Raw genomic sequence first — 13019 nt, 5'->3', positions numbered from 1 at the left:
GGATCCGTCATTTACAGATGAGTAACCTGAGGCACAGAGAGGCTAAATGCCTTGCATGGAGTCACACAGCTAGTAAGAGCCCAAGGTGGAATTCTAACCCAGGTCTTCCCGACTCCAAGGCCAGTGCTCTATGCTCTATAGCACACTGCCCACTCCAACAGAATGACAGGTATGGGAGAAAGTATTAATAATGTAGGTCTTGGTGAACACTTTGATATGAGGAATGAAGGAGGAAGAATATTATAAAAGCATAGATTAAGAACTGGAAAAGGTCGTAGAGGCCAACAAGTGCAACTCCTTGCCTCCCATTTTACAGATGAGAAAACTGAGACAAGTGGTGACTTACGCAGGGTCACAGAGCAATTGAGGTGGGATATGAACTCAGATTTTCTTTTTTTCAGTGAGGGTAATCAGGGTTAAGTGACTTCCCTAGGGTTACCCAGCTAGTAAGCGTCGAATGTTTTGAACTCAAGACCACGTGTCTCCAGGGCTGATGTTCTCTCCACTGTACTACCTCGTTGCTCTAGAACCCAGATCTTAATATTCAGCATCCTCTCCACTGTACCATGCTGCCTCAGTAAATGAGACATGTGAGAAAATGTTGATATTGTAGGTTTTAGTGGTTGTCTGCATATGGGGGAAGGAGGAGGATTCAAGGGTCCTCTTAAACTTTCAGCCATGGGTGACTAAAAGAATGATGTTAGCATTGATATAGAGACCAGTCTGTTGGGAGGGAGGGGAAACTGGTTTTATGGAAAAGACAATGAGCTCTCTTTTGAATAGATTTAGTTCGAAGGGTTCCAATTCTTCTTGACACTGTGTAGAAGTGATTCATGTCTCAAATGTATCTGGATTCAGGCCAAAGAGTCACTTCCTACTCCAATTTAGATTACATCGCAGACATCCATTATTCATTAGTATTTCAACAGAAAAGAACTACATTGTCTCAAAGTGTTGGCCAGCTTATGTATTAACCCAGAAGACAAAGGTAACATGCATTGTAGATCATTTAAAAACACACCTTAGAAGGAGAGAAAAGAAGACTGCACTTAGATGTTCAGCAACTTATTTTCCAGGTACATAATAAATCTTAAGCTTTTCTTCTACAACATAATTCAACATTTATTTCTCTCCCTGTGGTCTTCCCCCCACTCCTGACAGAAAGGGTTTTTTGGAGTTTTTCTATGTCTTGGGATCATTCTTAGGGTGGGGCAAATTAGGCAGGTCACATGAGCTAAGCCCAAACATCAAAGAAAAGGGTATGACTCCTTTGATGTCCCAGTTGGCCACTAACATAGGCATCGACTTTTAAAATCATGGGTGTAACTGCTTTATGCAATAGATATCCTGGAAAGTCGTGAGGAAATCAAATATTTGTCAGATAAGTAATATTTGAATGTACAAGTATGTCTTGCTCTAAAGAGATTCCTGACATGTATTCTTGAAGCTTTCTAAGGTTACAAGTTACTGACCTGTGACGGGAGGAGGATTTTCTACATTGGGAGTTTCTCACATGGATGAAATAGTCCTGGGAATCTTCCCCCATCCCCTATCTTTCCTCCTCCCCCCCAAAAAAGGATTCCTTATATAAAGTGAATGGCCTTTTGATAAAGCAAAGAATCACTCTGGAAGTATATGTGTCTTAGTTATAGATTGAATTTGTATATATTGGTTTTGCTTAAAGCTGTATGGTGGAACCAATTTATGACTTTGTGAGGGAAAGATTTCTAAACATTGCTTAGAAACCACATTGGAAACAGGACTGAGCGTCTACTGTTACAGTCTGTTTGGTTATTATTGGCATCATCAACAGAAACCACTGAATGAAAGCACAAGACTGAGGACCAGTGAAATAGAAGTTTAAATTACAACAAATTATCACGGTGAAGAAACGTGAATCTGAAAAAAATCAGATACCACTTGTCCAAAATATGAAAATGACAACTGTTATAGCAAGTCCATATACGTGTGGCTCCAAGACTTCTGCTGCCATTATTTGGTGGTATAATAATTCAGGTCACTAAAGTGTTCTCAATAAAACCTATCAAAGTCCATCAGCCTAAACCACTGCTAGAATACAGGAAGAGATCATTTCACTTTTTTATCTGTATCCCTAAGGTTTAGCTCAGAGCTTTGCATATATGCTTTTTTAAAATTCACTCATTCATTCATTCATATGCTCTGTGACCCAATGACTTCACTGCAAAAGTGGAAATTGGCGAGGATGGTGAGAAATATATAGGAAAATGTGGGTTAGGCATAAGGAATAAGAGAGACCAGGACTTATTGAGTACAAAGAAGCCTCATACCTCTACATCACGAGTACCCACAACAAGAAAAGAATCAGTAGGCACTGTACAGGGTGAAGATCTATTAACATAGTTTAAAAACTACATTTTGAAACACAGGAACCAGTTTGTTATTAATGTGTAACTTTTTACTGATTCTTTTATCCCTCCTGAAATTATCCTCTATTCCATTTCCTACATCAACTAATACAAAACTTCTCAAGCCTCTCATGTCACCTAGCTTTCAAACCTGATAACTGAAGACCTTCCATCATATTATTTTTCATAAATGTTTATATTCTAAACTCTAATACCAAAAAACCTCCAAAATTTCATATACAGAGAGCAGAACATGAAGAGAGAATTGCATACGAAACCATGAATTTCCATTTCATATTGTTTATTTTTCGTGTATATATGTATATGTGTGTTTACTCCCACAAGTTACTTTCAAAACCATAGTGCTTGTCTGTGTCTGTCCCACTTAGAAATTCCTTCTGTTCTTTTTTGTATGTTAAAAAAATGTTTAAGTGGCCCTCTTTTTAAAAACTACTCCTATTGCTAACCTTCCTCAATCCCCATTTAAAATTGAGAGAGAACAAAAAAAATTTAACAACCTTGGAATGAATATGAACAATCATGAAAGACACACAGTCTCCATGCTCCCTCTTATCCCCTTTTGTTTTTCCTGTTTTGAGTTTTATGTTCTTATATCAAACTTTGATGTGGGTATTCAAACCTACTGTGTTTCAGACAAGAATTTGAAATTCATCTGCTGCTCACTCTCCCCACCTCCTCCTCTGCAATTGTATATTCTTTTCACACATCCTAGCCCTTTTCCCCAAGGCCACTCTATAGATGTGCTCTTAATTCCATCTTCTTTTGTTTTCCAACAAAATTTTCTCACAATCATGCTAAAGTGTGTCCTATAAGTGACTATAATTACTGATAATGAAAAATGGGAAAGAAATGGGAGAAGGGCCATCAACACTAATTATAATAATTTTACAGGGCATCCATCATTTGTCAAAGAAAGATAACCAAAAGAGACTAAAAAGCACCTCAGGCAATCAAACACTTGTCAAGTAAAAAGAAAGGCAAAAAGCAAAAGCAACACCGGTTTTTGAGTATTGACTAATTTATAAAATCTTATAATAAAGAATGATAACAGGGCATTTATAATGGTAATTTAAATTTGAAGAACTTTCCCACCCATTAAAAGGTCCATGTGACCTGCTTACATCACAGGAAGCCTAAGTCACATGTGGTGGGAGGAGCTTGCTGAGAGGAAAAAGGAAAGTATGTCACAGGAAATGTTGAAAGAGCAATTAGAGCTGAGGGAAAGAGCATATGTGTGCTGTACTGTGAGTGTGTTTGTGGGAAGGCCCCAGCAGCGGGGTAAAAGGTTATGGGGTGGCCAGGCTCCATGCTGTGATATTGTGTTGTAAGTTCCTTGCTGTTATGATAAAGTAGGCTTACTGGTTTTGAGAGTTGGTTGCTGCTTGGATAGGTTGGACTTAGTGGTTATGGGATTTGGTCCTCTGGTGTCTGAATATTTTATTTCTTCTACCATCTGTATGGAGAGTCTCTCATATTTTGTGATTCAGAATTACATAGGCATATTCACAATTATCATCAATGTTGTGTTTATTGCCTTGCTAATACAACAGTATAAGTAATATTGCCTAATAACAGCAGAGAAAAGCAGTGAGGAGTAAAACCTTTTTAAAGAAAGCTAATCAAGGGTCTCAATTAATTAGTTATGCTGAAAATACTTAAGAATGAAAAAAGAACAACAGATACAAGAAAAATGGAAAAAATCTGCAAAAAATTTTATGACAAAAATTTTTCATGGTTGAGAATAGTAGAGTCACATGACTCTGATGTTATAGTCCTTGATATGTTCCTGGAGGAGATAGAAATGACACTGAGAAGAACAAATTTGGGTAAAGCAGCTAGATTAGAACATGTATATGGAGAATATCTGTTTTGGAGGTGATAAATTTTGAGGACACTAAAAGATTCATACCTTCCCACAAGGTATCTAAAGGAAGGAAAGACACTAAAGATACGGAAAAAATCCTGGACCTCACAGATACAAAACAAAAGGAGCAGAGAACATCAACACCTACAAACTCTAGGCCAATAGACTTTTATAAGAATCACACATACGTTGAGGGTATCATAACCTCAATGATGGTATTGACAGGGAATAGTCAGGCTTTCTCAAGTAATATTCTATATCAGACTACATCTTTACCATCACACAGTTGACTGAAAGATGTAGAGAACAAAATATCTCACTGTATTTATTATCTCTTGGTTATAAAAACAATTTGATTTTATAGAGCAAAATGGTACTTTAAAGGCTCACTTCCAACAATGTGTCTCCCATCCATACATCAAAATCATTTGAGATGTCTTGAAAGATATAACAGCAAAAATAACTTTGTTTGACAGCATTTTGATACTAAACATCAGGCAAAGCATTAAACAAGGAGACATATGTTCATCAAAGATGTTCACCATTGTGACAGAGGAAATCTAGCACATAGCCCAAGTTAAAGGCTTTCCTATGAATGAAGAAGTCAGCAAGTTGCCAACAAACATTTATTAAGTGACTATTTTGTGCTAGGCAATGGAGAGGCTGGGCTCATGGGTGTAACATATAATAAATTAGAAACTTCAAAGAAGAGCAGGAGTAATAGATGTCGTCAGGGAAATATATCATGAAGGGGAAAAAATTGAGCTGGTCATGTGGCAAGGATGAGGAATAACAGTTGGCTGTCTGGTGTGCTGTGCTATCCTCACAGCATCAGGAGAGAGCAAAGACAGCCTCTGGGAAATAGGTGGGACCTTGTATGTTACACTCATAGGAGAATATGGCATGAGTCATGCAGGAGGAACAGACAGGCATGAGGGGCAACCAGTATCATAGGAAAGAACATTTAAATTGATGAGACTACAGACTATTTGAGGATTTGGGTATAAGGGAGTTCCACTGCTATATTATTCTATTTAGTTTAAAGTCATTTTTTATCTCTCAGTTTAGCTCTAAAGTGATTCTTCCAAGGTCTTTATATTTAAAAAACAAAACTGAAAAAATAAAATATATTTAACATCCCCTATTGGTCTGAGGTAGAGGCAGCTAGATGGCTCAGTGGATAGAGTGCTGGGCCTGGAGTCAGGAAGATTTGAGTTCAAATCTGGCCTCAGACATTTATTAGCTTTGTGGTCCTGTGCAAGTCACTCAACCTCTGTTTCCTTTAATCCACTGGAGAAGGAAATGGCAAACTACCCAGTACTTTTGCCAAGAAAACCCCTATGGACCATACAGTTGTGGTGCTAATGTGATCAAAGATCTTCCCCACCCATTTAATAGGCCTCAGGTGGAGTTAGTTTAAGGAAGCTTGATTAGGAGAGACTTGCTTGTAGGCAGGCCCACACCGTTTTGCTATTAAGTGCTAAGCCCTAGCCATATACAAGGTATATATACCCAGAGGGTAGCCATTGAACTCAGAATCCAGAGAATTCAGGACAGAGAATTCAGCATTCAGAAGGAGAATTCAGCCCAAAGAGAAAGAGAGAGAACTCAGACAGACTGGAGGGTTGTGGAGACTAGAGAGTTATGGAGACTGGAGAGCTGCAGAGAGTGCAGATTAGAGAACTGCGGAGAGTGGAGAGGAGAAAGCTGCAAAGACAGAACTTCAAGAAGAGAGAATTGTAAGGGTTCTGAGAACTGCAAAGGCTTTCAGAACTGCAGGAGGAGAGGACCCAGACAAGCAGACAGTTAGGATTCCTGAGTGAGTGTTTATGGGAAGGCCCTAACAGAAGCGAAGGTTAGAATATGGCTTGGCTCTTTGCTGTGATACTGTGTTTTAATTTCCTTGCTGTTACATTGAGGTGGACTTACTGGTTTTGGAATACAATTGTTGCCATGTCATATTGGAATTATTGGTTCTGGGATTTGATCCTCTGGTGTCTGAATAAATGTTTTACTATTTCTGCTTTCTACATAGAGAATCTTTTATACTTTGCAATTCCGAACTATACAGGCATATTCAAGGTCACCATCGATATCATGAATCTTGCCTTACTGTCTGTGCACTATTGTATAACTAATATATAAGATATAAGTATGTATATATATACATACATAAAATATATGCATATATATTATATATTGTATATATAATATATAACACAATACATGTATATGTATATATATACATATATACACATACATATACTATATATACAGATACATACATATACATACATACATATATACATACACACACACATATATACATATATACATACACACACATATATACATATATATATATATGGGACATAACTAAATGGTTGAACAACAACAATGGTTCTGAGTCAAGAAACCCCTTCCTAGATGAGGCCAGACATTTTAAGATATGCATGTGTGTGTGTGTGCGTGTGTGTGAATGTGTGAAATACATATTTATTTTTGTTAAAAAAAACAAAAGCCTCCCTTAGAACCATTAAGTATGTTAAAACAAACCTCTCAGATGCACAAGGGCTGTCTAGCCATTATCAGAGATTATTCATGGTATCAGAGTGATGTTTGAATTTGGGAACAGAGGAAAGGATAAAATAGCTAGCAACATTTTTAGCACCTCACTAGAAACATCAGAAGAATAAAGATCTTTGCATGCTGATCCTGTTGGGCAGAAGTCAATTTATGTTGGTCCACTCAATATAGGGAACATTCACTCCTAGGGAGTGGCATGTAGGGAAGAACATAAAACATTTTTAGAAATATTGGTATCTGATTTTTTTTAAATATCCAGGCTTTTTATATTCCTTTTGGTGGAGAAAGTTAAGTATTCCCTTTCTTAAAAGAAAGAGTATTTATTATATTATTATTACTTGTACAAGTGCCATATCTCTCTTCCAGACTGTAAGTTCCATGAGGGCAAGGACCATTTCTTCTTACTTAAACTTTGCCTCTCCCTCAGATCTATTCACAGTGCTCAACACTTAGTAGGTACTTAATATACATTTATGTAGAAAGAGGTGACCACCTCCCATGGGAGTTGCATGGGCTTAGATAGTGATGAAACCTTCCTGCCCATCGTATAACAGGCAAGCCAAACAGATTCCTTTGCAAGTCCTAGCCTTCTTTCCCTACCCACATTTAATAAATCATCTTTAACAAAGACATTGCTTACACTAGCCACTCATATACTTACCTCAAGGCATTTCTCTACAAGAATAACTTGCCTAAGGGAGGCTAGTAACAATTCTTTATGACCTGGTGTATTGGCTTTTCTCTTTACAAAACTTTTTTACAGCTAAATGGTTCAATGAGATTCCTGGCATAGCCATCCTTAAATGGCATCTACAATTCGTTTTCCCCCAAGAACCCCAGGTGAAACTAGGCACAGTAGAAGGGGCAGAAGATAAAGCCGTTCTTAAAATAAAATTGTCAGGATAAAGGTGGCGAAAGCTCTGGTTTTTCCATTACTGATACCTTTGGAGAGAGAAATCTCAAGCACATCCCACCACACAGATAGTTTTATTGACAAGGAAAGATGGATGGATCTCTCTCTTCCATCCCCTCCCGCTGTTACACACTATTGTTTCAGCCAGTGATGTTTTGTTTACTTTGGAATGAAATATTTTACCCCCTCAGAGATAATTAATTTTTGTCACCTTCCCTGTTTATGAGGGAAACTGAGAAACTGTTAATTGAAATACAGCATGAGTCACTGTTTTCACTGATTTTTGGCAGCATTCTAATTTGTGTCAATCTCAGCCTAATGATTAGATATTTTTTCTTTTTTGAGCAGTGAGCAAATTTGATTTTCTTTTCTTTCTTTTTTCCCTCTTTCATTTTTTTAAAACATATGCTTCATGACACACACTGTACTGATTTCTGTTGCTGTGGAAAGAAATACCAATACACTCAGGTTCCTGAGAGGTTTACTGCATCATGGTTGGCTATACACAGCAGCTCGATATTTAAAAGAGCTAACAGAGTACAAGCTTCCTCTTTGCCTTTCCTTCCTCCCTCTCCCCAACCAGAAAATGAGATGCTTTTAAAGCCCTTTCGACTAGTATTAAGCCATAGTATATGGCCCAGCACTAATGACATCACTGAAGTGAACTTCCCAGAAGCCATTAAGAGGAATTCATTTGGAAAACCAATTGAATGTCACCAGTGAAGGGCAGGGTTTTATAATAGGTGACCAGTCATGCATGCCTGTGGTATTTGTTGTTAAAACATTAATCACGGCAGACTCATTTACTTCTAATGCGAATGTACTACATGATTCCACAGGAATACCATTGCCAATGACCATTAATGTACAAAACGGAAGCTGTTAACTGCAGGCAGGGTTCATAAAACCTGTTAGATCAATGGCAAGTATAATGGGAGAGTTAATGGTTCTTAATAGAACTTGACTCCTTTTGGCTTTCTGACAGAGTAAGGAACTCCATGGGCTTACAGGTAGCTGAGTTGGGGGGCAGGATTGGAGGGTGGCAGCAGCGTCTTGATTTCAGAGGTCCCCTGAAGAAAGAGTTGACTTTATTTGTTGGAGAATGAGTATGGTATGGTGTCATAAGATCTGGGTTCCAATTCAGGCTTGAATACTTAACTAGCTATCACCTTACACAAGCCACTTTATCTTGGCTTCCTCCCCCCCCACCCCATTTACGAAATGGGAATAATCATCCCTGTAATACAGGGTGCACTTATAAGACTACTCCTCAGTGGAAATCAGAAGCAGTGTGGTGCAGTGAAGTTCTTCAGTGAAGTGAGCTTACGGAGTTCACATACTGGTGCTGCCACTTACTCTCTGAGTGACCTTGGGCAAATACTTTTCTCTGGGCTACAGTGTCCCCATATAAGGGAATTAGAGTAAATGGCCTTGGAAGTCCTTTTCAGGTCAAAATCTATGGAATTATAATGTGTTTTGTCTCCCAAGCAATCTAAAAGCCAAACAGAGCCAAGATGATTTAGCGGAAAGGGCAAGAGACTTGGAGTTGAAGACCTTGGTATGAATCACTGTTCCGACACTTCTTTTGGCAAGAGACCTCTCTGAGCCTTTTTCCTCATCTCTAAAACGGGTATAATAATACTTGTCCTCCCCACCTCACAGGGTTGTTGTGAGGAAAGAGCTTTGTATTACTGTGAGACATGGTCCCTACTTCAAAGAGTTTAATCAGGTTGAGGAGACAAGCTGTAAACATGAAATGATTATAGTAGTTCAATTCAGTGGTTTAACTGTGGGGTACAGTGAAGGGAGAGATCAGAGTGGGATGGAGTGGTCACAGAAAACTTAACTGATGAAATGGAATTCTTGTTTATTTCTGGGAGCAATGGACTTATAAAGTGTGAATAGTTGGGGTGATGGGTGAATAGTATGAAAGGAAAGAGTCTAAGTAAATGTATGGAGGTGGGAATGCACATGGCATGCCCAAAAGTCCATGAGGAGGTAGGCTTTGACGGAGCAAAGCTGTTTGGGTCAGAAGGTTGAGGAGGTAGTGTGGGGCCAGATCCTGAAGGACTTCAAGAGTCAGGCAGTTGAACATGGCCTGATCCTTTAACAGGGAGGCATTGCAGGTTCCTAAGCCAGAGAGTGATATGGTCCAATGGGGTGTTTTTGAAGACTTAAGTCCAACAGCTGAATGAAGTATGGATTAAATGGCAGAAAGATGATTATAAAAATTCAGTTCAATGCAAATCATCATGTTTCTTCAGCTCCTGTTTTAATCCTTTTTTTTCTCTTCTCTAGCACACTGCTGTGTTGCCTTTTTCCCTGATTGAGATCTTTCTCAAACCGCATCAGTATCCATCTAAGAAAAAAGGGCTCACTTTACTAGGCTGTGCTGCCTTTGCCTACATCTACTGGTAAGAACCTCAAGAAGGAAGTCTTGGGAATTTCTTTGAATGACTAATGTCCACCTTTTCCTCTAATCCTCTACAGCAGGGCTGGGGAACCTGTGGCCGGCCTTGAGGCCACATGTGCCCCTCTAGTCCTCAAGTGTGGCACTTTGACTGAATCCAGATTGCACTAGAGGACCTAGAGGGCCACATGTAGCCTTGAGGCCCCAGGTTGCCCACCCCTGCACTAGAGCTCTCTTGGTCCACTATGACTCTTACTTCCAGGCTCACAGAACATAGGCAGCTGCTAGATTTTCAGTCAAAGAGGATTGTAACTTTTTAATTATGAGACCTAGAAAAACAACTTGACACATGCTACCTCTCAATCCTAGGAATGCTCCCTTTCTCAAGGAGAATTAGTCATTTGAATGCTACAATTGTTATGTTCCCCCTACCCCCATCAATCCCACCTTTTGCACATAGTCTCAGTCTGTAATTAAAATATTTGAATTGCTAAGTGAGCCAAGGCATCTAAACTTATTCCATATAAAGCTTTCCCTGGAGTAGTTTGTGCTGGATTTTGTTCATTCCTGTAGTCAGATGTCATTGTGGGCTGATTTGCATGAACATCAGTCATGGAAGTTCCTAAGGGGCTTTTGAACATTTGCCCAGGGACCTGAAGAATAAGCCACGGTGTAGAGAGGATTGAGGTTGTAGTTTAAAGTATAGAGCAAAGGGGAAACAGCAATAGCTAGCTAAGAAGCTTCCTTTTCCAGTTTCCCTGAAGAATCTTACCCCAAGAGCCACCATCAATAGGAATACAAGTCCATTCTAGCTGCAGCCATAATACCAACATTCATATACCTTCCATTTGGATCCATGGGCTGGTTAACTTTTCTAATGCCCAGACAGTCTATTTTTTTTTTTTTGTGGATAGAACAGTCCCATCCCTCTCTTCCTTCCATCCCATGTACCTCTCCAATGTAGCTCTATCATTCTGGTTCCTCCAATCCAAACCATTTATTCTTACTGCATTAGAATGCTCATCCTGTCAATGATACCTACAGTTTTCTCCCTCATTCTCCATTTTCAATTGAAAAACTTTGGCTCATAAAACACCAGACAAATTCATACCGACTAGCCTTCATTAGGTGAAGTCTACCTCCTTTCAGGAACCCCACATTCCTGTATTTTAAACCATGGTTCAGAAATCCAAACCAATCTCAGACATCTTCTTAAATAGCTATTTACTTCTCAAATGTGCTTTTCTCTTCTTCCTTTCAAACAGTAGTGACGAAAATATCACCTGCATCTCTAATGTCTGTGGTTTCTTGCCAAGAAGGTTGTAATTGCTAGCAATGACTTCTAGATTCCTTTTGGCAATATCACTTGTCCTCTACCCCTTCCCATTCCCTCTCTCCATGAGTCACCAGCAGTGAGGAATGGCCGTCAAGTTTGACAAAGGTCAGAAGATTCTCTGTTGCATGCTAAATACAACCTCATATCTTGTCGTTTCTATCTCCAAAACATTTATGCTACATATCCCCTTCTCTCCAGTCACACAGTCACCACTCTTGCCCTCATCACCTCTCAGCTAGACCCTTGCAATAGGCTCAAGTCTGTCCCCTCTCCAGTATAGCCTACAGACCTCCCTACAGTTGAGGTCGGGGAACAAATGGGAGCTAAGGTCCTTTTCAAGAGGGGGTCACCAACTCCTACTCATAACAGCTGGCTAGCATTTATGTAGTCCTTTAAAGTTTGCAAAGTACTTTACATCAGAGAGACCAATCTGTCCCTAGACAGATTAGACATCAGTTAATTGTCATTGGCAGAAATACAAACAGAGCTCTCTGCAATTCACTACCAAATTTTCCTTGCTTTCCATAAAAGACCCTTAATCTATTTTTATTATTGTTATTAGGTCGTTGAGTCTTAATCCTTTCTAAATATTGAAGCCCAGAGAGGAAACACGACTAGCCCAAATTCACAAGGAGGGAGTAGAGCCATGACTAAAATCCAGGTCCTCTGACTCCAAATTCAATTATTTCTTGATGGAAAGAGTTGTATCATCCTACCTTTCACTACACCAATCTCTTGTTCTTTCTCTCATCAGAAAGCTTGCCTCTCTCTCATACATCTCTCATTCTCCACTGGCTCCTTCCCATCAGCCCACAAATATACTTGGGTCTTCCCAGTGCTAAAAAGAATTCCTTCCCTTGAATCTTCTATAGCATCCTGCAACTGTCTTATCTATCATTCACCTTCATAGCAAAATATCATTAAGAACTAGCCTATAACCAATGCTATCTATTCTCTTCTGGAATCTCTTTTGTTCTGACTTTTGTTCCTACAACTCTTCCAAAATTATTTTCTCAAAGGTCACTAATGAACTTCTAATTGACAAACCCAGTGACTTTTTGTTTTTTCCAGTTTCCATTCTCCTTGACCTTTCTGTAGTAGCACTGATGATCACCTCCTACTATATGGTCTGTGCTTCCTTTGCTTCCAAGACACCAGACTGTCCTTGCTCTCTGCTTCTGTCTCCTTCATTGGTTTTTTCCCTTTGTCTTCGCTCTTTTTAGGGGTTGGTTCCCCAAAGTCTTGTTTTCAGCTTCTCTTTATATTCTGCCCCTCTGCAGTCTCATTGCTAGGTTACTCTTGCTAGAATCCCTCAAGGCATCCTCCTTTGGGAATGGAAACCGAGGGAAGCTCAGCTGTGTCTGCAATTTTCATAAGCCATGCTAGACAGAATCTGATCTTACAGCTTTCACTATTGCTTGCTTGCTCTGTGTGTGTGTGTGTGTGTGTGTGTGCGCGCGCGCGCATGCACGCGCATGTTGGGAGCCACTAACAAGCAGTCA

At 39.4% G+C, this 13019-nt stretch overlaps 1 protein-coding gene across 1 annotated transcript in view; it reads left to right on the top strand.

Moving 5' to 3' along the window:
• LOC118835453 (androgen dependent TFPI regulating protein) overlaps positions 1 to 13019 on the top strand; it is a 107302-nt gene that overhangs the window by 67455 nt on the left and 26828 nt on the right. Inside the window, exon 4 of the mRNA XM_036742640.1 lies at positions 10070 to 10185. Coding sequence (XP_036598535.1) covers positions 10070 to 10185 — 116 coding nt within the window. The remainder of the gene's footprint in view (positions 1 to 10069; positions 10186 to 13019) is intronic.

Source organism: Trichosurus vulpecula, chromosome 1 (assembly GCF_011100635.1).
Source record: "Trichosurus vulpecula isolate mTriVul1 chromosome 1, mTriVul1.pri, whole genome shotgun sequence".
Classification (NCBI taxonomy): Eukaryota; Metazoa; Chordata; class Mammalia; order Diprotodontia; family Phalangeridae; genus Trichosurus; species Trichosurus vulpecula.
This window is presented reverse-complemented; position numbering and strand designations above follow the sequence as displayed.